The 26,870-nt window shown below is 44.6% G+C and overlaps 1 protein-coding gene across 1 annotated transcript in view; it reads right to left on the bottom strand.

Moving 5' to 3' along the window:
- Positions 1-24,466, bottom strand: part of LOC144505251 (eukaryotic peptide chain release factor subunit 1) — a 64,647-nt gene extending 40,181 nt beyond the window's left edge. Inside the window, exon 1 of the mRNA XM_078231288.1 lies at positions 24,084-24,466. Coding sequence (XP_078087414.1) covers positions 24,084-24,169 — 86 coding nt within the window. The 5' untranslated portion in view covers positions 24,170-24,466. The remainder of the gene's footprint in view (positions 1-24,083) is intronic.
- Between the last annotated feature and the right edge of the window lie 2,404 nt (positions 24,467-26,870).

Raw genomic sequence — 26,870 nt, 5'->3', positions numbered from 1 at the left:
TAAGTCCTGCCCTGGTTCAATCTACCAAAATGCATCACCTCGCATTTGTCTAAATGAAACTCCATCTGCCATTCGTCAGCCCACTGACCCAATTGATCAAGGTCCCGTTGCAATTGGAGATAACTTTCTTCACTGTCCACTATGCCACCAATATTAGTGTCATCTGCAAACTTACTAACCATGCCCCCTATATTCTCATCCAAATCATTAATATAAATGACAAATAACAGTGGGCCCAGCACTGATCCTGAGGCACACCGCTGGTCACAGGCCTCCAGTTTGAAAAACAACTCTCTACAACCACCCTCTGACTTCTCTCAACAAGTGTGGGGATGTCGGCGTTGGACTGGGGTGAACACAGTAAGAGTTTTAACAACACCAGGTTAAAGTCCAACAGGTTTATTTGGTAGCAAATACCATTAGCTTTCGGAGCGCTGCTCCTTCGTCAATTTTCTGTCAAGAAGCCAATTTTGTATCCATTTAGATACCTCACCCTGGATCCCGTGAGATTTAATCTTATGCAACAACCTACCATGCGGTACCTTGTCAAATGCCTTGTTAAAGTCCATGTAGACAACATCAACTGCACTGCCCTCATCTACCTTCTTGGTTACCCCTTCAAAATACTCAATTAAATTTGTGAGACATGATTTTCCACTCATAAAGCCATGCTGACTGAACTTAATCAGTCCTTGCATCTCTAAATGCCTGTAGGTGCTGTCTCTCAAAATACCTTCCAACAAATTACCCACCACAGATGTGAGGCTCACAGGTCTGTAGTTCCCAGGCTTTTCCCTGCAGCCCTTTTTAAACAAAGGCACAACATTTGCCACTCTCCAATCTTCAGGCACCTCACCCGTGACTATCGATGATTCAAATATCTCGGCTAGGGGACCCGCAATTTCCTCCCTAGCCTCCCACAATGTCCTGGGATACACTTCATCAGGTCCCAGGGATTTATCTACCTTGATGCGCTTTAAGACTTCCAGCACCTCCTTCTCGGTAATATGTACACTCAAGACATCACTTTTTATTCCCCCAAGTTCCCCAACATCCATGCCTTTCTCAACCGTGAATACTGATGAGAAATATTCATTTAGGATCTCACCCATCTCTTGTGGATCTGCACATAGATGACCTTGTTGATCCTTAAGAGGCCCTACTCTCTCCCTTGTTACTCTTTTGCTCTTTATGTATTTGTAGAAGTTCTTTGGATTCTCCTTTGCTTTCTCTGCCAAAACAATCTCGTGTCCCCTTTTTGCCCTCCTGATTTCTCTCTTAACTCTACTCCTACACCCCCTATACTCTTCAAGGGGTTCACTTGATCCCAGCTGCCTATGCACGTCATGTGCTTCTTTCTTCTTCTTGACCAGGGCCTCAATATCCTGAGTCATCCAGGGTTCCCTACTTCTGCCAGCCTTGCCCTTCACTCTAAGAGGAATGTGTTTACCCTGAACACTGGTTAACACACTTTTGAAAGCATGCCACTTACCAGACGTCCCTTTGCCTTCCCACAGACTCCCCCAATTAACTTTTGAAAGTTCCTGCCTGATACCATCAAAATTGGCCTTGCCCCAATTTAGAATTTTAACTTTTGGGACAGACCTATCATTCTCCATAGCCATCTTAAAACTAATAGAATTATGGTCACTGGTCCCAAAGTGATCCCTCACTAACACTTCTGTCACCTGCCCTTCCTTATTTCCCAAGAGGAGGTCAAGTTTTGCCCCCTCTCTAGTCAGGCCATCGACATACTGAATGAGAAATTCCTCCTGAATACACACAAATTTCTCTCCATCGAACCCTCGAATACTATGGCTGTCCCAGTCAATGTTGGGAAAGTTAAAATCCCCTATTTACTATTTTTCTTGGAGCTATCTGTAATCTCCTTACATATTTGCTCCTCAATTTCCCGCCAACTATTTGGGGGTCCTATAGTACAACCCTATAAGTTTAATGCACAAAAGAAATAGTAAAGCTCTTAACTGTCAGTTTTGGTATGTTGGTACTTATTTAAGCATTTTTTCTGGTTCAACTCTTCAACACAATGAAAATGTTTCTTCGGAGTTCTGTCACTATGCTTGCGAGGTCAAAAGGGTTCAGGAAACCCTGATCTAGAAGAACAATTGCAACAGAGGCTTGGGAACAGCATCATTTGCAGGTTCCTTCCAAGTCATACACCATTCTGACTTGGAACTATACGGCCGTTTCTTCACTGTTGCTGGGTCAAAATCCTGGAACTCTCTCATAATTACTAGATGATCTGGTTTTGTGATGTTGATGGAGGATAAGTATTGGTCAAGGTAATGAGGATAATGCTCTCTTTCTGAAATGGTGCCATGGGACCTTATACAGAGTCTCAGTTTAACGTCTTATCTGAAACACAATCTCCCACAGTACAGCACTCTCAATACTGCACTAAAGCTTCAGCCTCGATCTCTGAACATATCTGGAATGGGACTTGAACTCACAACCTTGGTACTCAGATGCAAGAGTACTACCAACTGAGCCGAACTGAAACAAGAAACACAAAGCTGCAAGGTTGTACTTCAACTACAGAATTTCCTTCCGCTAAAGAGATTTCATACAAGTGTGAACCTTGAGCAATAACTTGCACTAATCGCACCTTTAACATAGAACTTCCCAAGTCACTTTATAGCAGTGATATGTAAGAAATTTTAATACCAAGCCACATAAGGAGACATTACGGCTGAAGAGGGGGAGAGATACAAAGTTTAGGGAGTGAAATCCAGAGTTAAGGGCCTTATGGCTGAAGGCACAGCAGCCAAAATCAGGGATGCGCAGGGGGCCAAAATTAGAAGAGCACAGACATTTGAGGGTTGTGGCACTGGAAATTATTAAATCCATCCATTGCCCCTCTCTATCTTAAAAACAAGGGGTGAGAATTCTGACGAAGGTTTGCTGGACCAGGAACCAATGTAGGGCAGCACAATGGCTAGTACTACTGCCTCACAGCACTAGGGACCCGAAGATGTGCGAGTTAAGTCGACTGGCCAGGCTCAATTGCTCCTTAGCGTCAAGGGGACTAGCAGGATAAATTAGTGAGGTTACGGGGATAGGGCCTGGGTGAGATTTTTGTTGGTGCAAGCTCGATGGGTCTAAAGGCCTTTTTCTGCACTGCAGGGATTCCACGAGATCAGTGAGCAGAGGGGTGATGGTGTACAGGACTTGGTGCGAGTTCAGACATGGGCAGCAAGGCTTCGGATGACCTCAAGTTTACAGGGGGTACAATGCAGGGGGTGATAGCAGTGCATTAGAACAGTCAAGTCTTAAGGTAACAAATGCACAAACAAGGATTTCAACAGCAGGTAAGGGGAGTCTGGTGACACCAGAGACAAAATTGAGTGGTTTTAGTGATATACCAGAAACATGGCTGAAAATTTCAGAACTTGGCTACAGCAGGAAACTCCAGGAGAGCAGAAACTCTTAGGGATTATTTCAAATACACCAGCCTAGAGAGCTGACTTATGACCAACCAAAATAGCAAGGGCTCACTAAACAGAGACTTTGTCAGGAATATGAAGAGGTGGTGGACAGCACACAAATCTCCAACACCTGACTTTTGAGCACATATTGGCAGAGTCTGCAGATCGCACAATCAACTGATCAGCCATCTCAGAACCCATCAAAACTGAGTGGAAACCAATCATCCTCAATCCCGAGGGACTGCCTAAGGGAAGTGAGGGAGGTTCAGACTCAGACTGTTGCCGGGCAGAAGGATGAGTCACTGTTAGTGAACAGAGTTGGTGACAAGATCTAACATTTTCTTTAAACTTTTGTTAGATGTTTTTCAACGCACGAGACATGTAAGCCTATTCATATGCTGCACTTGCAGCATCTACCATGAAACAAGGCCCGCACTTCTGCAAGGACATTAGTGGGAAGTAGCAGGCAAGGGGCTTGCCATGAAATGTGTATGACAGGCAATCCCATGTAAATTTGCTTGCTGGCTCCCAGGGGATAGTTTGTTCAAGGGTGCTCAATGACTGATCAAGGGACCCAGCATCAGGAAGGGGGCAGGAAACAGCTGAGTGCCAGTCCCCAATCCTTGCTGTTGACCCACCTCCTCAGGTCCCCTACCATCACACAACACTGGCCTGGGACCCAGCCATGATCCTGGGGCTCAAGTGGGCATCATACGAGCAGCAGGAACCACCTGTCCTTGACACAATGGTAGCTCTCAGCTGGTGAGACTTTTGAGTCCTTCATCCTGGGGGGAGACCCACTACTTTCCTGTCAAATATCCAAGGCGGAACAAGATGTGGCAAGCTTTACAAGTGGAGGTGACATATGGCTCTCACTGGCTCAAGAGCCAGTGGCTGAGACCCCATTGCCTTTACAAAGTTCTGGCCAATTACTCTGGTTTTCCCAATATTCAGGTGGAGGAAATTTCTGCTCATCTTGCAATTTAAGAAACCTGACAATTTACAAACAGTGAAGAGGTTGAGGGAGGAGGGCATGAGATAAACCTGGGTGCTGTTCACGCACATGCGGCATCTGACTTTTTTTGGATGGTGTCACGGAGGGACTACATGTAGTTGAGAAATAGAATGGGGCCAAGGGTGCATCAGATATAAGAGAAATCATTGCAGGAGATTCTGGATATAATCATATAGATAAGAACGGAACCACCTAACTGCACAACAATGGAGAGATGTTGGGGAAAGGTGGTCATTTAACCATGTCAAAGACTATATCCAGGTTGAGACGAACAAGGAGGAATAGTTTACCTTTGCCACAGTCGCTGAATAAGTCCAAAGAACAAAGAACAATACAGCACAAGAACAGGCCCTTCAGCCCTCCAAGCCCGCGCCGCTCCCCGGACAAGGATTGAATCCTGAATCCAGGATCCCCGCCCAATTTTCCAGCCTATCTACATCCTAATATCCTATCCACCGAGCTGTCCCTCACAGCTACGATGCTTTGTTCATCACAACCTATTAACTCACCCCCACCCCCCATCCCAGACCATGTGATCTCCAGGGAGGGGCGAAAACCCAGAGTGAAAACCCCAGGGCCAATATGGGGGAAAAAAAATCTGGGAAATTCCTCTCCGACCCCCTGTGGCGATCGAAACGAGTCCAGGAGATCACACTGGCCCTGATCAGAAAATGCTTCCCAACCCTATTCATTTCCACTTCTGCTTTACGAACACCATCTGAATTCCCTGCCCCCGAGACAGGTTCCCAACTATCCGCAGTCTCGCTCTGTACTGGCACCAGCAAGATGATCATAGAATGAAGCCTTGAAACGAGAAACAAAGAACAATTAGCCCGCGCCGCTCCCTGGTCCAAACTAGACCACTCTTTTGTATCCCTCCATTCCCACTGCGTTCATATAGCTGTCTCGATAAGTCTTAAACGTTCCCAGTGTGTCCACCTCCACCACCTTGCCCGGCAACACATTCCAGGCCCCCACGACCCTCTGTGTAAAATATGTCCTTCTGATATCTGTGTTAAACCTCCCCCCTTGCCTTTGGCAAGAACCATTGCTTTATTGGGGCTGAGGCAGAAACAGGTTTGGAAGGATTCCTGCATGGGTCTATGGGAAAGATGATTTGGTAAACAACAGCATATATCAAGGACGAGAGAGGAAGGTAAATTGGGTGCTGATATTTCATGGACGGACAGGTAAGAATTGTTTTAATGAAAGGGTTGATGATTGCATATTTTTAAGGAGTAAAGGACAGTATCGGAGTAAAGAGAACCATTATCAGCTAACTTGGGGGCCAGGAATAGAAATTGGTCAGTAGCAGGAATAGGGAACAGAAGATAGGTCTTGTGGACAATATTAACTCGGAAAGGAGGAGAGATAAAGAAATCAAAGATGCATGTACTGGCCTTGGGAGGGGAAGCTAAGGGAAGGTTTGGCTTGGTAGGTTAGAGGAAGGGAAGCAACAGAGGAAGCTCATTGAATGGTTTCAACGTTAGTGTCAAGCTCATCCAGGAACTGCACGCGTTGAGGTTGAACATGAAAATATTTGTACAGTGGCAAAACACTCAGCAGTACAAGTACAGGTTTTGATTCCTGGTCCAACCATCACACTCAACTAATGAGGTCAAAGATTATTATTGAGCACAAACACACAAGTAGGTTTTTGCAGTACTGTATACTACGTGCCCACTAAATAAGGAGGTAAAACCTTAAAACTAAGGTGCACTGTGAATGCACAAAACATCTGTAACAAGATAGATAATTTAATGGCACAAATAGAAATAAATGACGATTCAGTAGCCATTACTGAGATGTGGTTACAGGGTGGCTAAGATTGGAAACTGAACATTTCCAGGCACAACTTGAATTTAGAAAAAAGACAAATTGCAAAAAGGGAGTAGAGTAAGGCTGATTTACAAAAAACAATCAGATAAAAAAAGTCATGAGAAAGGATCAGTCCAGTATCAGTGTAAATGATGGGAGTAGTTCACAGGCCCCTCAAATCAATGTTACGCCAGGAAGTCAAAGGACTTTAAAAAAAAATAATATTGCTATTCAGAGGGAAGTTTGCGTCCCTGTATCAAAGTTAACATAGGTACAGCAAATAATTACTAACGCAAATAGTACATTGGCCTTTAATGGGACGGGGCCATTTAAGAGGAAGGCAGTCTTGCTGCAATGATATATAGCCTTGGTGAAACTACACCTTTAATAATTTGGTCCCCATCCCCAAGAAAGAATGTACTTGCCTTGGAAAGATTGCAAAGGTGATTCACTAAATTGATGGTTTGGATGAAAGAGCTACCCTATGGAGAGAGATGGAGTAGAACAGGCCTATATTCTGTAAATTTCAGAGAAATGAGAGCCGATTTTACTTGAACAAAATTCTAAGAGAACTCGATAGGGTCAATGCTGACAGGATATTTTCCTCTGGCTGGATAGTTGAGAATGAGGGGCATCATCCCAGGATAAGGGGGGTCAGCCACTTAGGACTAAGAGGACAAATTTCTTTACTCAGAAGTTTGCAGATCTGGCAATCTCTACTCAAAGGCTGCAGATGCTCAGTTGATGAGCATGTCCAAAACGGAGATTGATGGAGGGGAATATGGAGATCAGCCAGGAAAATGAAATGGTTGCAGAAGATCAACTATCAAATTATATAGTGCAGAAGGCTCCTGGGACTACTATCTAACATAGATAAAGCAAAAGGGAATATCACAATTCAAAAATATTAAATAAAGCAGCATTAATCAACAAGATTACTTTGGAGAGTGGGCTCAAGCCATATCTAAATAGTTTGTTGCATTGAGAGCACTGGAAGGGGAAATAGAAGACAACTGCAATTCCTGTGAATATTGCTAGAAGGAATAAGTAGACAAGTCATGTGGGATGGTTTAGAAATCAGAGGATCTAAGTCTCATAATTAAAGGTTTGGAATTTTGATGTTGGAATAAGCATACAAAGTGTGTGGTATTAAGACTCAGAAGCTGCTCATTAACAGCATCCAAACCAGCATGCATAATGAAACACATTCCAAGGTTAACCAAGGCTTCAGACAGTACTAAACACTGAACCACACAGACCAGGTTCCTTTTCTCAAGTGAGAGAAACCAATCTCAGCCAGGACAATAGAAATGTGTATCGGGATGCCCTGCAAGTGCAAACACCAAAATTAACTTTTCAGTCTTCAGCATGAATAACAGCAATTTATGGAAGGTACAAGGCAACATGCCACTAGCAGAGAAAAGGAGGGGAAAATCGGGGAAAAGTGCTTCTCAGACATTGAGAGACAGTTGGATCCTAACGAATAGGCTTTACTGTATTTTTAGGACAACTGCCAACTCTCAACCAATCAAGTTTACCACCGCTTCACAACTTAAATCGCACCTACATGCAGGAGTAGACACATGGATATTCGTAATCTGAATTAACAAGCAGATTTAAGCTGTGGACAATAATTCAAATTCGCTGCCTTACAATGCACAAACAGTACACCAATGCCCTTCAAAGTTCTATGAAGTGTATACAATTATTGTTTAAGTCAAGAGGATTAGTCTACATGGAGCCTGCTGCTGGCAACATACAGCACCAAAAATAGAATCCTACCTGTGTGTATTATATCAACTACAAGCTTAAGTCGGTTTTCAAAATTGGTGTTTATATGGTGCCTTTCACATTCTCATGTCATGTTAAAATTCACCATGGCCAAAGAATTGTTTCTGGATTGCAGTCAGCATAAAATAAACATAGCAGCCAATCTATACACAGCTCCATCCCACACACAGCCAAGAGAAAATTACCAATTAAACATGATACTTGGGCTTAGTTTTTGGGACTATTAGATGAAGGACAAATTTTGGCCAAGACACTGGAGAAAAATTCTCACTTTTCATTGGAGCATCATGGGTTAATGTGGACGGAGACAAGAGTGTGTACTATGATTTAGCATTTAATTGTAAGATGTACCTTCAACAGTGAAGCAGCATTGCTCCAATATCAGCCTGGATTGCGTGCTCAAAACCTCAAGAGGAGTTTTAGCCCATGAATTTCTGATGCAGGGCAAGCAGGTTACCATCTATTAAAGTCAACATTTTGAAGTTTGGCAGACAGCTATTCTCAATATCTGATCTTTGTTTTTAAAAAATGGAACCCAAACAAACATGTGCAGCTGAGGTCAAGAACATGACTTGTAGTATGGAGTTTCAAGAACGAAGGAAAGATTAACTCCAGTCTGCACTGTGCTAAAATTGTTCCCCTATAGCAAAGGAGAAGAAAAAGGGGGATTCAACACTAATTTTCAACTGAGAACTGGGTTTATGCTCGCTAAAGAAAGAAATTCAAAGCTATGAGGAAAGAGACAAGAGGGCTAATTAGATAACTGTTTCAAACAGGTTGAGTGGCACTTTCTGTACTTTAATCAGTCAGGATCCATGTACGAAAGCAAGTTCTTGATTTGTTTTTCTTAATAACTGTCTGGTGTTGTAACATGCTTGTGTATGGATGGTGTGTAGAATTGGGCATCAGGGGATTTTTTTTTAAACTTTGAGTTACTCAAGAGACCTGATGAAATGATTAAGTCATGATGTGGAGATGCCGGCATTGGACTGGGGTGAACACAGTAAGAGTTTTAACAACACCAGGTTAAAGTCCAACAGGTTTATTTGGTAGCAAATGCCATTAGCTTTCGGAGCGCTGCTCCTTCGTCAGATGGAGTGGATATCTGCTCTCAAACAGGGCACAGAGACACAAAATCAAGTTACAGAATACGGATTAGAATACGAATCTCTCCTGCCAACCAGGTCTTAAAGATACAATGCGAGTGGAAGGAGCATTAAGCACAGGTTAAAGAGATGTGTATTGTCTCCAGACAGGACAGCCAGTGAGATTCTGCAAGTCCAGGAGGCAGGCTGTGGGGGTTACTGATAGTGTGACATAAATCCAAGATCCCGCTTTAGGCCGTCCTCATGTGTGCAGAACTTGGCTATCAGTTTCTGCTCAGCGACTCTGCGCTGTCGTGAAGGCCGCCTTGGAGAACGCTTACCCGAAGATCAGAGGCTAAATGCCCGTGGCCGCTGAAGTGCTCCCCCACAGGAAGAGAACAGTCTTGCCTGGTGATTGTCGAGCGGTGTTCATTCATCCGTTGTCGTAGCGTCTGCATGGTTTCCCCAATGTACCATGTCGGTCACGTGCATTCAGCCTCTGATCTTCGGGTAAGCGTTCTCCAAGGCGGCCTTCACGACACACAATAGCGCAGAGTTGCTGAGCAGAAACTGATAGCCAAGTTCCGCACACATGAGGACAGCCTAAACCGGGATCTTGGATTTATATCACACTATCAGTAACCCCCACAGCTTGCCTCCTGGACTTGCAGAATCTCACTGGCTGTCCTGTCTGGAGACAATACACATCTCTTTAACCTGTGCTTAATGCTCCCTCCACTCACATTGTCTGTATCTTTAAGACCTGGTTGGCTGTAGAGATTCGCATTCTAATCAGTATTCTGTAACTTGATTTTGTCTGTATGCCCTGTTTGAGAGCAGATATCCACTCCATCTGACGAAGGAGCAGCGCTCCGAAAGCTAATGGCATTTGCTACCAAATAAACCTGTTGGACTTTAACCTGGTGTTGTTAAAACTCTTACTGAAATGATTAAGGGACAGAGGAATTATAGAATTCCACAATGCAGTAGGCCATTTGGTCTGTCGAGTCTGCACCGTCTCTCCGACAGAGCATCCTACCCAGGCCCTATCCTTGCAACCCCATGTCTTTCCCCACTAATCCCCTTAACCCACACATTTTTGCACACTAAGGAGCAATTTAGCATGGCTAATCCACCTAACCTGCACATCTTTGGATTGTGGGAGGAAACCGGAGCACTTGAAGGAAACACACGCAGGGGGAACATGCAAACAGTCACCAAAGACCAGAAGCAGACTCGGGTCCCTGGCACGGTGATGCAGAAGTGCTAACCACTGTGCCACCATTCTGTCCTAATGGAATGAGTGTGTCTGGACGGACAAACTGTCAACTGCAATCTCATCTATCTCTGTCCCCAGAGCAGGATCCCACCATCCTAACAAACCAAATTGAAGGGGAAAATGGCCCAACACATGCATCCTTTCACCAGTTGTGTAAGTCATTAAAAAATGTAACTAGCCCATCTCCAATAAATGCAAATGGGAAAGAAAAGAGATATGCAACAATTGGTCCACAGAACAGTGAATAGGCAGCACAGTAAAGACACTTCACTATTCACCGAGGATTAAAGACAACAGTGAGCAGCAGCTCCACAACTGGACCATGAGCAATAAGGGGACTGGTGGCACAAAAATAATTTCTTGAAGCTTATGAATAAACCAGGTTTCTGCCAAAAAAAATAGGTGAGCAACCATTGGCCCACTGAAAGTTGCGATGAGGCTTCACATTGAAACAAATTAATATCTTAAGCCAAAATAAATATTCCAATTATAAGCTGGAAGTAATGCTTGAAGTTCAAGCATCATAGAACAATACAGAAATTTGTATTCAGAAGCACTCAAATGTAGGGAGGATGGCAAAAGGACGATGTTGAATGGATATCTCATCCAAGCAAGAGGAGTGCACTTGGTTTTGAGGCTGCATTGTTTGGGCATTTGAAATGCCGAACAAGTTATTGCACAGGAGTTTGGGTGGAGGGGGTAATCTTCTGTATTTTGCACCATCCTGCTCCTTTCATGGTTCCACACCTCAATTGGAGAAGTCTCCAGGGAAAAGATACAGTTATCCATAAATATGCTGAGCAATGTTGGTATAGGCAAGAGGAAATAATTCTTCCCTCAACTAAAGCTGATGAAGCAGAAACAACTTTCACCAACTGGTTATAATGTCACCCCAGTAAGAATATAGCTGAATATCCTGTTCCACTCACATTCTAAAAATCCTATAGTCACAACAAACTTTGTTTAGCTCACCTGTGTTGCCATAATATCACATGTTCGAGAAGCACAGGTCACTGCACGTGTAGGCACCTCCCTAACTACCATACCTATTTAAGTCATGGAAACTTGTCCTCCAGGAAGCAGGATTTATGACAATGCCATATAATATTGGTAAGTGCATTACACAAGAATACCCAGAGAGAAAAAGCAAAAAGGAAATCTACACCTTAGAAATTGCATTCCCATTCACTCAGCGAGACAAAAAGAGATCCAACTTATGATGCAAAGTTGTATTAGTGAAGAACACTAAGGGAAAGGAAACATGACAACATCAACAAGTTTCTTAGAAAAAGGAGCTTAAAGCGTGGCAAGGTAGATTTTCAGGTTGCCATCCAGAAACTCAATTATGAAGCACCATGAACAAAACCAAGGTGCAAGCCAGGGTGATCCTGGGGGTGAGAACCGAACAGTCAAAGAACTGCTCTTATCAAGCAATGATTGCACTCTTTCCAGAAGACACAGTTACTCGTACGATGACTCCCAGAATCCTGGGAACCCCCCCCGCCACATACTTCTGCCAACTAAAGTATTCAACACAGTTCAGCTTCACCCACAACTCTGGGGCGAGTATAGGTAAATCTACAGTAGAAGCAGCTGCAAGCATGCATTCAATCCATAAGAGTGTGCGTTGAAGAGCCAACGCACATAGGATTAGATGTCGTGGTACACATCGGTACAAATGACACAGGTAGGAAGAGTGAGGGGGTCCTAAAGAGTGAGTACAAAGAGCTTGGAAGGAAGTTAAAAAGCAGGACCCCGAGGGTAGTAATCTCAGGATTGCTACCTGTACCACGTGCCAGTGAGGGTAGGAGTAGGACGCTTGGGCGGATAAACACGTGGCTGAGGAACTGGTGTAGGGGGCAGGGTTTCCGATTCTTGGATCATTGGGACCTCTTCTGGGGGAGGTGGGACCTGTACAAGAGAGACGGGTTACACCTAAACTACAAGACGACCAATATACTTGCAGGGAGGTTTGCTAGTGTTATTGGGGAGCGTTTAAACTAGATTTGCAGGGGGATGGGAACCAGAGCAGATAGTGGAGCAGGGGTAAAAAGACAGGTTAGTTCAAGCAAAATCACAAATGGAAGGGTTGAGCGTGGTGGAAATAACCTTTTCATAGTAACCCTACAGTGCAGAAGGAGGCCATTCGGCCCATCGAGTCTGCACCGACCATAATCCCACCCAGGCCCTACCCCAACATATTTTACCTGCTAATCCCTCTAACCTACGCATCCCAGGACTCTAAGGGGCAATTTTTTTTAACCTGGCCAATCCACCTAACCCGCACATCTTTGGACCGTGGAAGGAAACCGGAGCACCCGGAGGAAACCCACGCAGACACAAGGAGAATGTGCAAACTCCACACAGACAGTGACCCGAGCCGGGAATCGAACCCGGAACCCTGGAGCTGTGAAGCAGCAGTGCTAACCACTGTGCTACCGTGCCACACCTTCTGAGGTGTGTCTATTTCAATGCCAGGAGTATTGTGGGGAAGGCAGATGAGCTGAAGCCGTGGATAGACACATGGAAATATGACATTATAGCCATTAGTGAAACTTGGATACAGGAGGGGCAGGACTGGCAGTTCAATGTTCCAGGGTTCCAATGTTTCAGGCGAGATAGAGGCTGAGGGATAAAAGGTGGGGGGGGTGGCATTGTTGGTCAGGGAAAATGTTACAGCGGTACTCAGGCAGGATAGATTAGGGAGCTTGTCTACAGAGGCCCTATGGGTGGAGCTGAGAAACAGGAAAGGTATGACCACATTAATGGGGTTGTATTTGTTTCTATCAGGGTGGAAATGGCTGCTACGAGAGGACACAGGTTTAAGGTGCTGGGGGGTAGGTGCAGGGGAAATGTTAGGGGTAAGTTTTTCACAGAGGGTGGTGGGCGAGTGGAATCAGCTGCCGTCAGTGGTGGTGGAAGCAAACTCAATAGGGTCTTTTAAGAGACTCCTGGATGAGTACATGGGACTTAATAGGATGGAGGGTTATAGGTAGGCCTAGAAGGTAGGGATATGTTCGGCACAACTTGTGGGGCCGAAGGGCCTGTTTTGTGCTGTAGTTTTTCTATGTTTCTTTCTATGTTTCTATTATATACCACCCAATAGTCAGCGAGAATTGGAGGAACAAATCAGCAGAGAGATAGCTGACAACTGCAAGAAACACAAAGTTGCGATAGTAGGGGATTTTAATTTTCCACATATAGATTGGGACTCGCATACTGTTAAAGGTTTAGATGGGGTAGAGTTTGTAAAACGTGTTCAGGAAAATTTTCTACATCAGTATATAGAGGTGCCAACTAGAGAGGATGCAATATTGGATCTCCTATTGGGAAATGAGTTAGGGCAGGTGATGGATGTGACTGTGAGGGAACACTTTGGATCCAGTGATCATAATGCCATTAGTTTCAACCTGATCGTGGATAAGGATGGATCTGGTCCTCGGGTTGAAGTTCTGAACTGGAAAAAGGCCAAATTTGATGAAATGAGAAGGGATCTGGGAAGTGTGGATTGGCACAGGCTGTTCTCTGGTAAGGACGTAAAGGACGTAAATGGAAAGTGGGAGGCCTTCAAAGGAGAAATTTTGAGAGTGCAGAGTTTGTATGTTCCTGTCAGGATTAAAGGCAAAGTAAATAGGAATAAGGAACCTTGGTTCTCAAGGGAGATTGTAACACTGATTAAGAGGAAGAGAGAGTTGTATGAAATGTACAGGCAGCAAGGAACACATCAGATGCTCGAGGAGTATAAAAAGTGCAAGAAGCTACTTAAGAGGGAAATCAAGAGGGCTAAAAGAAGACATGAGGTTGCTTTGGCAGACAGAGTGAAGGAAAATCCAAAGAGCTTCTATAGGTATGTTAGGAGCAAAAGGATAGTGAGGGATAAAATTGGTCCTCTTGAAGACCAGAGTGGGTAGACTTTGTATGGAACCAAAAGAGGTGGGGGAGATACTAAATGGTTTTTTGCATCCATATTTACTGAGGAAACGGGCATGGAGTCTACGGAAATAGGGCAAACTGGTAGGGAGGCCATGGAACCTTTACAGATTAAAGGGGAGGAGGTGCTTGCTGTCTTGAGGCAAATCGGAGTGGATAAATCCCCAGGACCGGACAGGGTATTCCCACGGACCTTGAGGGAAGCTAGTGTTGAACTTGCAGGGGCCCTGGCAGACATATTTAAAATGTCAGTATTCACAGGGGAGGTGCCGGATGATTGGAGGGTGGCTCATGTTGTTCCGTTGTTTAAAAAAAGTCCCAAAAGAAATCCGGGAAATTATAGGCCAGTAAGTTTGACGTACAGGGTAAATGGTAGGACTCTGAAGAGTGCAGTTGAACAGAGGGATCTGGGAATACAGGTACAGAATTCCCCAAAAGTGACGTCACAGGTGGATAGGGTCGTAAAGAGTGCCTTCGGTACATTGACCTTTATAAATCAGAGTATCGAGTATAAAAATTGGAGTGTTATGGTAAGGTTATATAAGGCATTGGTGAGGCCGAATTTAGAGTATTGTGTACAGTTTTGGTCACCTAGTTACAGGAAGGATGTAAATAAGGTTGAAAGAGTGCAGAGGTTTACAAGGATGTTGCTGGGACTTCAGAAGATGAGTTACAGAGAGAGATTGAATAGGTTGGGACGTTATTCCCCTGGAGCGTAGAAGAATGAGGGGACATTTGATAGAGGTGTATAAGATTTTGATGGGTATAGATAGAGTGAATGCAAGCAGGCTTTTTCCGCTGAGGCTAGGGGAGCAAAAAAACCAGAGGGCATGGGTTAAGGGTGAAAGGAGAAAAGTTTAAAGGGAATATTAGGGGGGGCTTCTTCACGCAGAGTGTGGAATGAGTTGCCGGATAAAGTGGTAAATGCAGGGTCACTTTCAACATTTAAGAAAAACTTGGATGGGTTCATGGATGAGAGGGCTGTGGAGGGATACGGTCCAAGTGCAGGTCAGTGGGACTAGGCAAAAAAATGGTTCGGCACAGACAAGGGGGGGCCAAAAGGCCTGTTTCTGATCTGTAATTTTCTATGGTTCTGAGATTTCTTGAATCCAATTCAACTAGATCCTATGTAGCAACGGGAGCAATTCAAAGATCTTGCTGGAGGTGCTGTGAGCGTCACTTCATACAAGTCACATGACTTTCTCAGTCTGGACAACAGGAGGAAACTAACCCGATGAGATCAGCCACAGCTTCAATTACTAATTTCAGCAAGCCTCAGCTAAAGCTGCAAAGTCCACAGCTTCACATCTATGAATGAATTACAATGATGCAGGAGCAAGTGAAGGAATACTTCAGTATTCCAAATCACTGTACAATTAGATTACACAATACAGAGCAACATCTGTACTCCTCTGTCTCACACGGCTTAACCCTCTCTCCACTCACATTGTCTGTATCTTTAAGACTTGATTACCTGTAAAGACTCGCATTCCAACCATTATTTTGTAAATTGTGTATCTTTATATGCCCTGTTTATGAACAGAACTCCCACTCACCTGATGAAGGAGCAGCGCTCCGAAAGCTAGTGGCTTTTTGCTACCAAATAAACCTGTTGGACTTTAACCTGGTGTTGTGAGACTCCTTACTGTGTTTACCCCAGTCCAACGCCGGCGTCTCCACATCACACGGTGCCCCATTTTTGCTGTGCTGCTGATAAGCAAATACACATCCTGCCCCACAAAGAACTAGCAGTTATATAGAGCCCTCTGCAATGTTCCAAAGCACATCACAACAAATTAAAACACTTTATAGCTAGCATTACAAGAAAATGCAGCAAGTAATTTGCATATACAAACAGTAATAAGATTGATGACCAAATCATTTTTTATACATCAGGTTGACTATGGATAAACATTGGATACTTGAAGTAATGCTGTTCTTTTTCTTACATTGCCATGGGACCTTTCACATAATGAACTGTGGCTAGCGGGGCCAGAGTTCAACATAATCAGCAAGAAGGCATCTCTAACAACATTCATGACCAGATCCCAGAGTGAGATTATGAACTTGCAATCACCTTAGAGGTGAGCCTGTTACAACTGAAACAGGGTTACTGCCTTCAAGGGAGATTGGGGGAGGGGATTACAGGCAGGAGGAGACAGCACAAGAAATCACTATTTTCCTCTCCTGACTGACATCACAGCAGAGAAATGGAAGTGGGTTATCAACTAGAAAATCTTAAAGATTTCCATCCACAAAATTAACAGGCAAAGCGAGTAGAGTCCTGAATTTCACTTCTGCAAACAAAATGCATGTGAGTATCAGAAAGGGGCAAGGATTTTAATTGGTTGCAATGTCCCTACATCTAAATAGGTCTGCTGTCACTCACTACTTGTACCGATACAAGAATGGTTGATATGCCAATTCCAAGGTTGACATGACAAATTGGCCACCTGACCCTTCATGATTGATGCAAGTGCGGCTTTAACTCCGCATTCCTGCCCATCCCCATGTCCATCAGAAATTTGCTCATCTCAGCCTTGAACATATTCTTGACCCAGCCACCGCTTCGCCGCCCAATGAGACTCCCACTGTGTCCCCAGTTCTAGGTTCCCCCATAGGAAAAAACATCCTCATAGTATCTACCCTGTCAAACCCGAGAATATGATGTGTCTCAATAATATCACCTCCCTTCACCTCGGCTTAGGTAAGATCATTCAAATGGCCTCTTGTGCAGTGTCGGGGTTCTATGATTCTATAAAACTCAAATGAGTATAGTCCCAACATGTTCTCATAATACATATCCTTTATCCCAGCCTACCAAACCTTCCCTGAACTGCTTCCAATGCAAGCATGCCCCTCCTTAATGGGGGAGATCGAACAGTACACAGCACTCTAGATGTAAAAAGGGCTTGCCTTGGAGGTTTCAGCCTCATTGTTCCACAGGAGCAGGCGGAGGGTAAGGGAGTGTGTTTCTGCATTTAGTTTATTTATTTTTCAGTTCAATTTGTGTTAGAAATCGGAGGGTTTTTTTTCCAAAACCGGAAGTCGGCCCAGGAGAAGCCTGGGAAGGTTTTTTGGAGGGTTTAAAAGCAGGCCGCACTTTTGAGCGGGCAGCGTCGGGATCAGGCAGTGGAGTGAGCAGGGAGCAGAGCGAGAGCTGTAAGGGCTTTAGGTCACAGGGCGAAGCGGGGTAGGTATTTTCTTTTCTTTTCCATTCCTATAAAGGAAAAGGGTCGCTGTGAGTGATAGGCCAGTTTGTTGCTTTCGGTGTGGGATGTGGGAGTTCCTGGAAACACCTAGCCGCCCGGAGGTTCACATTTGCGCCAGGTGCGTGGAACTGCAGCTCCTGAGGGACCGCGTCAGGGAACTGGAGCAGCGGCTTGATGACCTTAGTCTAGTCAGGGAGAACGTGAGACAAATAGACATGAGTTATAGGCAAGTAGTTACACCGGGGCCTCAGGGGGAAGACACGTGGGTCACAGTTAGGAGGAGTAAAGGTCATAAGGGTAATGTACCAGAGAGTATTCCAGTGGCTGTCTCTCATAATAGGAAGGGCTCGGCAACAGGTGAGAGAAGGGAGGGGAGTGAGCAATGAATAGTGGGGTCACCTGTGGTTGTCCCCCTCCAAAACAAGTATATTGTTTTGGATAGTGTGGAGGAGAATGACTCTCCAGGGGTAAGCCACAGTGACCAGGTCACTGGCACACAGTCAGGCTCTGTGGCCCGGAAAGGAAAGAGAGGGATTAGGAGAGCAATAGTGGTGGGGGACGCGTCGCTTAGAGGCACGGACAGGCGATTATGTGGGTGCAAACAGGAGTCCAGGATGGTAGTCTGCCTACCTGGTGCTGGAGTACTGGATGTCTCCGAGCGGATAGGAGGCATATTAAAAGGGGAGGATAAAGAAACAGATGTCATTGTACACATTAGTGCAAATGACGTAGATAAGAAGAGCAGGGGGATCCTACGAGAGCAATTCAGGGAGTTGGGAAATAGGCTAAAAAGTAGGGCCTCCAGGGTGGCAATCTCTGGGCTGCTCCCAATGCCTAGGGCCAGTGAGGCTAGGAATAGGGAGATTGTACAATTGAACGCTTGGCTAAAGGACTGGTCCAGGAGGGAGGGCTTCATCTTCCTGGATCACTGGGAAGTTTTCAAGAGAGGAGGGCACCTGTACAAGGAGGCCGTGGATGTCGTCTATATGGACTTCAGTAAAGCGTTTGACAAAGTCCCTCATGGTAGGCTGGTGAAAAAGGTTGGATCTCATGGGATAAAGGGGGAGGTGGCTAGATGGGTGGAGAACTGGCTTGGTCACAGAAGACAGAGGGTGGTAGTGGAAGGGTCTTTTTCCAGCTGGAGGCCTGTGACTAGTGGTGTTCTGCAGGGCTCTGTATTGGGACCTCTGCTGTTTGTGATTTATATAAACGATCTGGAAGGTGTAACTGGGGTGATCAGTAAGTTTGCGGACAACACGAAAATGGCTAGACTTGCAGATAGTGAGGAACATTGTCAGAGGTTACAGAAGGATATAGATAGGCTGGAAATTTGGGCAAAGAAATGGCAGATGGAGTTCAATCCAGATAAACGCGAAGTGATGCATTTTGGTAGAACGTAGGGGGGAGCTATACGATAAATGGCAGAACCATAAAGGGTGTGGATACGCAGAGGGACCTGGGTGTGCAAGTCCACAGACCCTTGAAGGTGACGTCACGTGGAGAAGGTAGTGAGTAAGGCATATGGCATGCTTGCCTTTATTGGACGGGGCATAGAGTATAAAAGTTGGAGTCTGATGTTGCAGTTGTATAGAACGTTGGTTCGGCCGCATTTGGAATACTGTGCTCAGTTCTGGTCGCCACACTACCAGAAGGACATGGAGGCTTTAGAGAGAGTGCAGAGGTTTACCAGGATGTTGCCTGGTATGGAAGGGCTTAGTTATGAGGAGAGATTGGGTAAACTGTTGTTGTTCTCACTGGAAAGACGGAGGATGAGGTGTGACCTAATAGAGGTGTATAAAATTATGAAAGGCATAGATAGGGTGAACGGTGGGAAGCTTTTTCCCAGGTCGGTGGTGACGTTCACGAGGAGTCATAGGTTCAAGGTGAGGGGGGGGTTGAAACACGGATATCAGAAGGACGTATTTTACAGAGGGCGGTGGGGGCCTGGAATGCGCTGCCAGGCAAGGTGGTGGAGGCGGACACAGTGGGAACGTTTAAGACTTAACTAGATAGCCACATGAATGGAGTGATATAAAAGAATGGTCTAGTTTGGACCAGGGAGCGGCGCGGGCTTGGAGGGCCGAAGGGCCTGTTCCTGTGCTGTATTATTCTTTGTTCCCATCAACGTCCAGCACAGCTCAAATAAGACTTCCCGACTTTTATACTCCATCCCCTTTGTAATAAAGGCCAGCATCCATCTGCCTCCCTAATTACCTGTTGTACCTGTATGCTAACTCTGCAATTCGTGTACAATATCTAGATCCCTCTGGATGACAATTAAGCAGCCTTCATTTGAATCTGCTTTTCTATTCTTTCACATCTCTATCTTATCCAATCCATTTGCTGAACTTCCTTACAAAAGATAAAAAATTTGCTCTTGCTGATAAGTTTTTTTTCTGTGTTCTCTGGCCAATATAGTTCTGCTGGCAAGAGGATAGAAAGTGTTAATTATTGGGAAAGAAGGTTTTGTGAATTATAAACACCAACGTTAACAAGTTGGGTTGAACAGCATGTTTCTGTACATAAACAAGGTCACCTTCCTTCCAAGGTTGAGAAGCTCCACTTTTAAAAAAAAATGTCCCTCAAAATTCAGACATTAACAGAAATCAATTTCTGCTCGCTTCTCTGAAAACATCTCCCGTGTACGACTGACCAGAAGCACTCAAGCTCTCTATTAATCAGATCCCACAATACAGTTTAAGCATTACTTCCTCCAGCTTGTACATTGATGTTTTGGTTACATACTACCAGCTACAACATTACATTTGTCTTGTTGATTGTTACTCCACATAGGATAGGATACAGTGATGGTCAACTTCTCATAACCCCTAGATCTATTAACAAACCTAGGAGAGAAGTTTTGCAGCAGAAATTATGGAAGCGCTTGTGGGGCAAATTAGGGTATTGCTTTGCTCAGCATATTTTTTAAGCTAGAAAGAAATCCCAGTGTGCGTAGAATACCATGCTATCTGTAGTAATGACAGAAGCTCATGGGATTTATCATCCCAAACAAAGGACCAGTGCCCCCAAGCACACAAGTTAAACTTCCTAACATAATGCATCACAAGAATACACAGACCAAAGGATTCCCAGTTCAATTCCTAATCGACACCCACTTATCTGATCGGAGTCATTGCAGACAGGAAGATAAACCAGGCAGGGCTCCTGTTCCACTGTGAAGTATGTGCAAATGAATGTCAGTCGAGAAGAGTAGGATGGTTCATGGTTGAATCACTAGCCAAGGAGAGAACATGCAGTTCAAGTATTAAATTTTAATGGGAATTATGTCTTTTTGTGCATTCCCATTGTAAACTGAAAAAGGTTTGCTCAAATCCAGTACATTAAGCAATTGTGCCCATATCTACTGGGCACTAGGATTTCAAAACTCACTTTAGCCTATAACCCCGTTATACATGTTGTCCAGTTGATCTCTGCAAGGGAAACCACAACAATCTGATTAGAATACAACAATAGCTTACATCGATCTTACTGAATCCTGAAATACAGATCAAGTGCAAAGATCTTGTTTTCTCAGATGGATATTTCCATCTTATTTATAAATTTGAGAAAATAGTCACTTCAATTGTAGGCACCATCCTCATATCAGCTGCAGCACCGCAATGTCTCACATAGTCCAAAGATGTGCCTGTTAGGTCGATTAGCCGTGCTAAATTGCCCCTTAGTGTCAGGGGGACGAGCATGGGTAAATGCATGGGGTTATGGGGATAAGGCCTGGACGGGATTGCGGTGGGTGCAGACTCAATGGGCCAAATGGCCTCCTTCTGCACTGTCGGATTCTATGAGATGGGTGCCATTGCAAAAATTACTTCAGAGACTTCAACAGCTAATCTAGTCTGATGCTTCTATACAATACCGAGAGAGTACTATTCTTGTTTTAAAATACCACCTTTGTATTCAAATCCTTCCATGGCCTCATACCTTTCCATCTATTCTAGTCCCACAAACCTGCTCACACTGTTCTCTTCAATTCTGCCCTCTTGTGCAACTCTGATTTCTCATTGCTCAAGATTGGCATTCAACTGCCTGGGCCCCTCAACTCTACTCGTCAGTAATCCTTTAAATTGCCCCTTAAACCTAGTTTTTCACAGAAGCCTTTTGCAAGTTGTCCTAATAATCACAGTGTCAAAGACCTGAAACTGCTGAAATGTTAGTTCAAAAGCACCATTACAGCAGAGGCTATAAATGAAAAGTTGATATGTAGATGTAAAAATGTACAGTCAGTTCTGGAATTATAAGAAAATAAGAAATAGAAGTAGGCCATTCAGCCCCTCAAGCCTGGTCTGCCATTCAAAGGATCACTGCTCTGTGTCCAATTTTTTCTGATAACAGTAATTTCTCTCAACCAACATTATGAAACCATTTACCTCATTGCAGGTTGAGAGATTTTTGCAGTATGCAAATTAGTAGCAGTATATCTTTAGAACTGGGATTACTAAAGTAGCTGATTGGCTTTGAAGTGCTTTGGGGTGTCAAAAAGAGCTACATAAATGCAAATCAGTTTTCCGAAGGCTTTTACGTTGAATTGCACAATTTATTTTGTCCATCAAACTTGGTTAATACCCAGAGTGGTGCTGGGTGTTGTACTAGTGATCACGGGTCTGACTGCTGTCCAACACAGGCTTCACATGCAGTGCAATTTTGTGTTATTGGGTATTCTGACTAGTAACAATGTGGATGCAGGATACACTTGTTACACATGATGCCTTGGTAAAAAGGGAGTGCAATGGTATTGGCCCCATGGCACATTTAGTTAAATCTGCATTAATGTCTAACTTATCCCAAAATGTGTCTAATTTAAGCCTGCACTGATTTCAGTTTCTTACAAGAGGGCCAAAACCCAATTCCTTCCACAAGACAACTGAATCTGTACAAGCACTACCACCCCTCCTTCATTAGCTCAACCATGGTCACTCATCAGAATCCCTACAGTGCAGGTGGTGGCCATTTGGCCCACAGAGACTGCACTGACTCTCCAACAGAACATCATACCCAGGCCCACCCTGCCCTCGCCCTATCCCTGTAACCCATGCATTTACCCCACTAATTCCCCCTAACCTACACATCTTGGGCCACTTTTTAGCATGTCCAATCTACCCACCCTGCACATCCCAGATCTCCCACCCACCTGACAAAGGAACAGCCTGTTCCAAAAGCTAGTGGCTTTTGCTACCAAATAAACTTGTTGGACTTTAACCTGGTGTTAGACTTCTTACCATCTTTGGATTGTCATGGGAAACTGGAGGACCCAGAGGAAACCCAGACAGACATAGGGAGAACATGCAAACTCCACAGTTACCCAAGCCTGGAATTGAATCTGGGTCCCTGGTGCCATGAGGCAGCAGTGTTAACCAATGTGCAAATGAAACGAACACAATAAGCTCCGAGTTTACAGAGAATTTTATCTGCCCGTTCCTATCTTCATCCAATAGTGCAGCTCCTCCACCACTGTTTCAAATTAATTGGCACTTGCACCAGAGATCCGACCAGACTTCTACATCTCCATGCCTCATCCACTTGATACATGAAAGAATATAATACAATAGCTTAAAGGAAACAACACAAGCTCTTCCAGCATAGCAGGAGTGATTACTGGACTGCATTTTGTCCGTTGGTTAGTCCCATTGCTTTAAATAACCAAACATTGAACAGTTATAGCAGATACACTAACACAGAACTATAATATTACCCAGAAACAATGTAAAATTCCATCAGCAATCAGCCAAGTCCACACTATTTCATGGGCATTTTATTGCAAAAAATTGCAATGCAGCAGCTATAATACCATCCCTCACACATGTGATAACCACCTCTATGGCCAACACAGGCAGTCCGTCACTAGGGCTGTTGATAGTGAACCATGACGAATGTTCCTAAATTTTCCTTTGTAAAAAAAAGACCAGGCCTGTCACCTTGTCCCCCTGTCTTCAAGTAATTAAAGACAGCCTGCCACCTTCTCAATACAGTTACAGACTATTCCAGCTACAACGCAGATGAATATTTTATAGGAGGGATGATTCTCTCCACCTTTCCTAACATCGTAATGAACATTTTCCGATTTCCATCCCAAACTCAGCTTGAAGCCCACATATGAATAACTGCACATGTACGTGTGTATGTAGACAGATGCATGCAAACATTATTTGTAAGGAAGTATTCAGGCACACACATGGGTTAACTAGTCTGTATAAGACTGCAACTTTGCATAAATGATAGTTTAAACACACCATTACAGAGAAGATTACAAATGAAAACTTGATATTCAGACATTAAAAAATGTTCATGAAGAGTTACAGTCGGGTCTGGAATTAAATTGCCAAGAGGTGGTAGTCCTCTCTCGCCCCCCCCGACCCATTTTAAAGCAACTCGAAATGATTGTAAGGCCTGTGCCGGGTCCATGCTTCCTCCTCTCAGTCAGAGAGGATGGGGGTGGGGGTGCAGCGTTTCGGGATGGGAGTGGAGAGAGGAGTGGGGGAAATGTTTACTCACCCTCTGGCGGCCTCCAGGCTCTTGATGAGCTTCTTGATCTTCCAGATTTCCACGTTCCTGTCGGCTGCGGTCGGGTCGTCGGCCATTTTCTTCTCGTTGTGCTACTGCTGCTCTCGGCGGGGGAAGAGGCAGAGACACAGAGAGAGAGACGGCGAGTGAGTGAGTGAGAGAAGCACAGACACACACACACGCACTCGCTGGTTCTCCGGGCGCGCTCACACAGCACGGCGCGCGGTCTCCCCCCGGGACCCGGCTCCGCCGCTTTCCTCAAATCCGCCTTTTCCCCTTCACTCCTCTGCTTCCCGCTGACGTCAGGCACCGGCTCGCATGGCCGCCAACCTCACATGGATCGCTCGCCCTCTCCCTCTGACGTCGGCAACAGCACCGCCACCCCCCATTGGACCGGCCAGTGGCTGCACCGCCGACTAAAACCTTCCTCGATTGGTTCTACCACACCGCTCCCTACCTGCCTTGCGCGCACTGCACCGCAGTGCCTTATGGGATTTGTAGTTCCCTCCTCTCCTCCTCCCCATTTCCTCCTTTCTAGTTCTTATGGCCCACAGTTTAAGACATCATTATTACGATTTAAACCACAACCATAACTTTATTTTATTTATCGCTTCCTGCCGCTAGAAGTCCCAACCAAAGGATATTTTGCAGCAGTAGCATAGAGTAAGGTTAACAATGATAGGAAATAATGGTTTTCATGATTGGTCTCAGCTGATAAAAGTACATCTTTTATTCCCCAACCAAAAAAAGCATCCAAAAGCATATTGTTGATTTAAAATTTCTGTCAGCAAGTTTCTGTTACCAAGCCAAAATCCCTGAGAGAAAGCGTCCATCTTGAGTCACACAGACTATGAAGGTCCCAGGGTCAATTTGTGGTTCCAGGTTGAGTTGGTGATCTCAGCTTGGACTGGTCAGTGGACTACAATTTGTTTCAGCATTTCGTGTTAGGAAAGGAAAAAAAAATCTGCACTCTGAATGCTATTTGGCAGCCAGGGAGGGGCTGGCCAGATTTGATTGGAAAGGGAGCCTAGCAGGAAAGACTGTGGAACAACAGTGGCAGGTGTTTTGGGGGATAATTCCAAAGGCACAATATAAATTTATCCAAGGAAGAGGAAGCATGTTAAGGGGAGGATGAGGCAACCATGGCTGACAAGGGAAGTCAGGGATATCATAAAAGCAAAGAGCACACCGTGAGGTGAGGAATAATGGGAAGCCTTTAAAGGCAAGCAGAGGACAAGTAAAAAAAAGGGTGGAGAAGATGAATCATAGAATCCCTACAGTACAGAAGGATGCCATTTGGCCTATAGAGTCTGTACTGACCACAATCCTATCCAGACCCTATTCCCGTACGTGACCTCACACATTTACCCTGCTAATCGTCCTGACACTAGGGTCAATTTAGCAAGGCCAATAAACCTAACCCGCACATCTTTGGATGTGGGGGGAAACCGGAGCATCTGGTGGAAACCCACGCAGACATGGGGAGGACATGCAAACTCCACATAAACAGTGACCCGAGGCCGGAATTGAACCTGGATCCCTGGCACTGTGAGGCAGCAGTGCTAACCACTGTGCTGCCATGAAATATGAGGGTAAGCTAGCTAGTAATATAAAAAAAGATTGCAAGAGTTTTTTTTCGATATATAAAAGGTAAGAGAGGGGCAAGAATGGACTTTGGACCACTGCAAAATGAGGCTGGAGAAGTAGTAAGAGGGACAAAGAAATGACAGAGAAACTGAATGGATACTTTGTATCAGTCTTCACGATGGAAGACACCCAGTAACATGCCAGAACTTCAAGAGAGTCAGGGGGCAGTGGTAAATGTAGTGGCCATCACAAAGAAGAAGGTGCTAGGGAAGCTGAAAGGTCTGAAGTTGGATAAATCACCTCGACCAGATGGACTACACCCAGGGTTCTGAAGGAGATAGCTGAGGAGATTGTGGAGGCATTCTTGGTGATCTTTCAGGAATCACTGGAGTCAGGGAAGGTCCCAGAGGACTGGAAAAAGGCTAATATAACACCCCTGTTCAAGAAGTGAGGGAGGAAGAAGATGGGAAATTATAGGCCAGTTAACTTGATCTCGGTCAAGGGTAACATCTTGAAGTCCATTATTAAGGATGAAATTGCAGAGTACTTAGAAATGCATGGTAAAATAGGCTGAGTCGGCACAGCTTCGTCAAAAGAAGTCATGTCTGACAAATCTGTTAGAATTCCTGAGGAAGTAACAAAGAAGTTAGACAAAGGAGAACAAATGGACGTGATTTATTTGGATTTCCAGAAAGCCTTTGACAAGGTGCCTTATAGGAGGCTGCTAAATAAGCTAAGATCCAATGGTGTTAGAGACAAGTTACTAGCATGGATAAACGATTGGCTAAAAGACAGAAGGCAGAGGGTGGGGATAAGGGGGTCCTTTTCAGGATGGCAGCCAATGACTAGTGGTGTTCCAAAGGGGTCAGTGTTGGGACCACAACTTTTCACTATATACATTATTAATCTGGAAGATGGGACTGAAGGCATGGTTGCTAAATTTGCAGATGATACAAAAATATGTAGAGGGACAGATAGTGTTGAGGAAATGGGGAGGCTGCAGAATTACTTGGGCAGGCCAGGAGAGTGGGCAAAGAAGTGCAGATGGAATACAATGTGGGAAAATGTGAGATTAAACACTTTGGTAGGAAGAATAGAGGTGTCGACTATTTTCTAAATGGGGAAAAGCTTCGGAAATCTGAGGCACAAAGGGACTTGGGAGTCCTGGTTCAGGGTTAACATGATGTGGAG

This window comes from Mustelus asterias, chromosome 16 (genome assembly GCF_964213995.1).
Source record: "Mustelus asterias chromosome 16, sMusAst1.hap1.1, whole genome shotgun sequence".
Lineage (NCBI taxonomy): Eukaryota > Metazoa > Chordata > Chondrichthyes > Carcharhiniformes > Triakidae > Mustelus > Mustelus asterias.
This window is presented reverse-complemented; position numbering and strand designations above follow the sequence as displayed.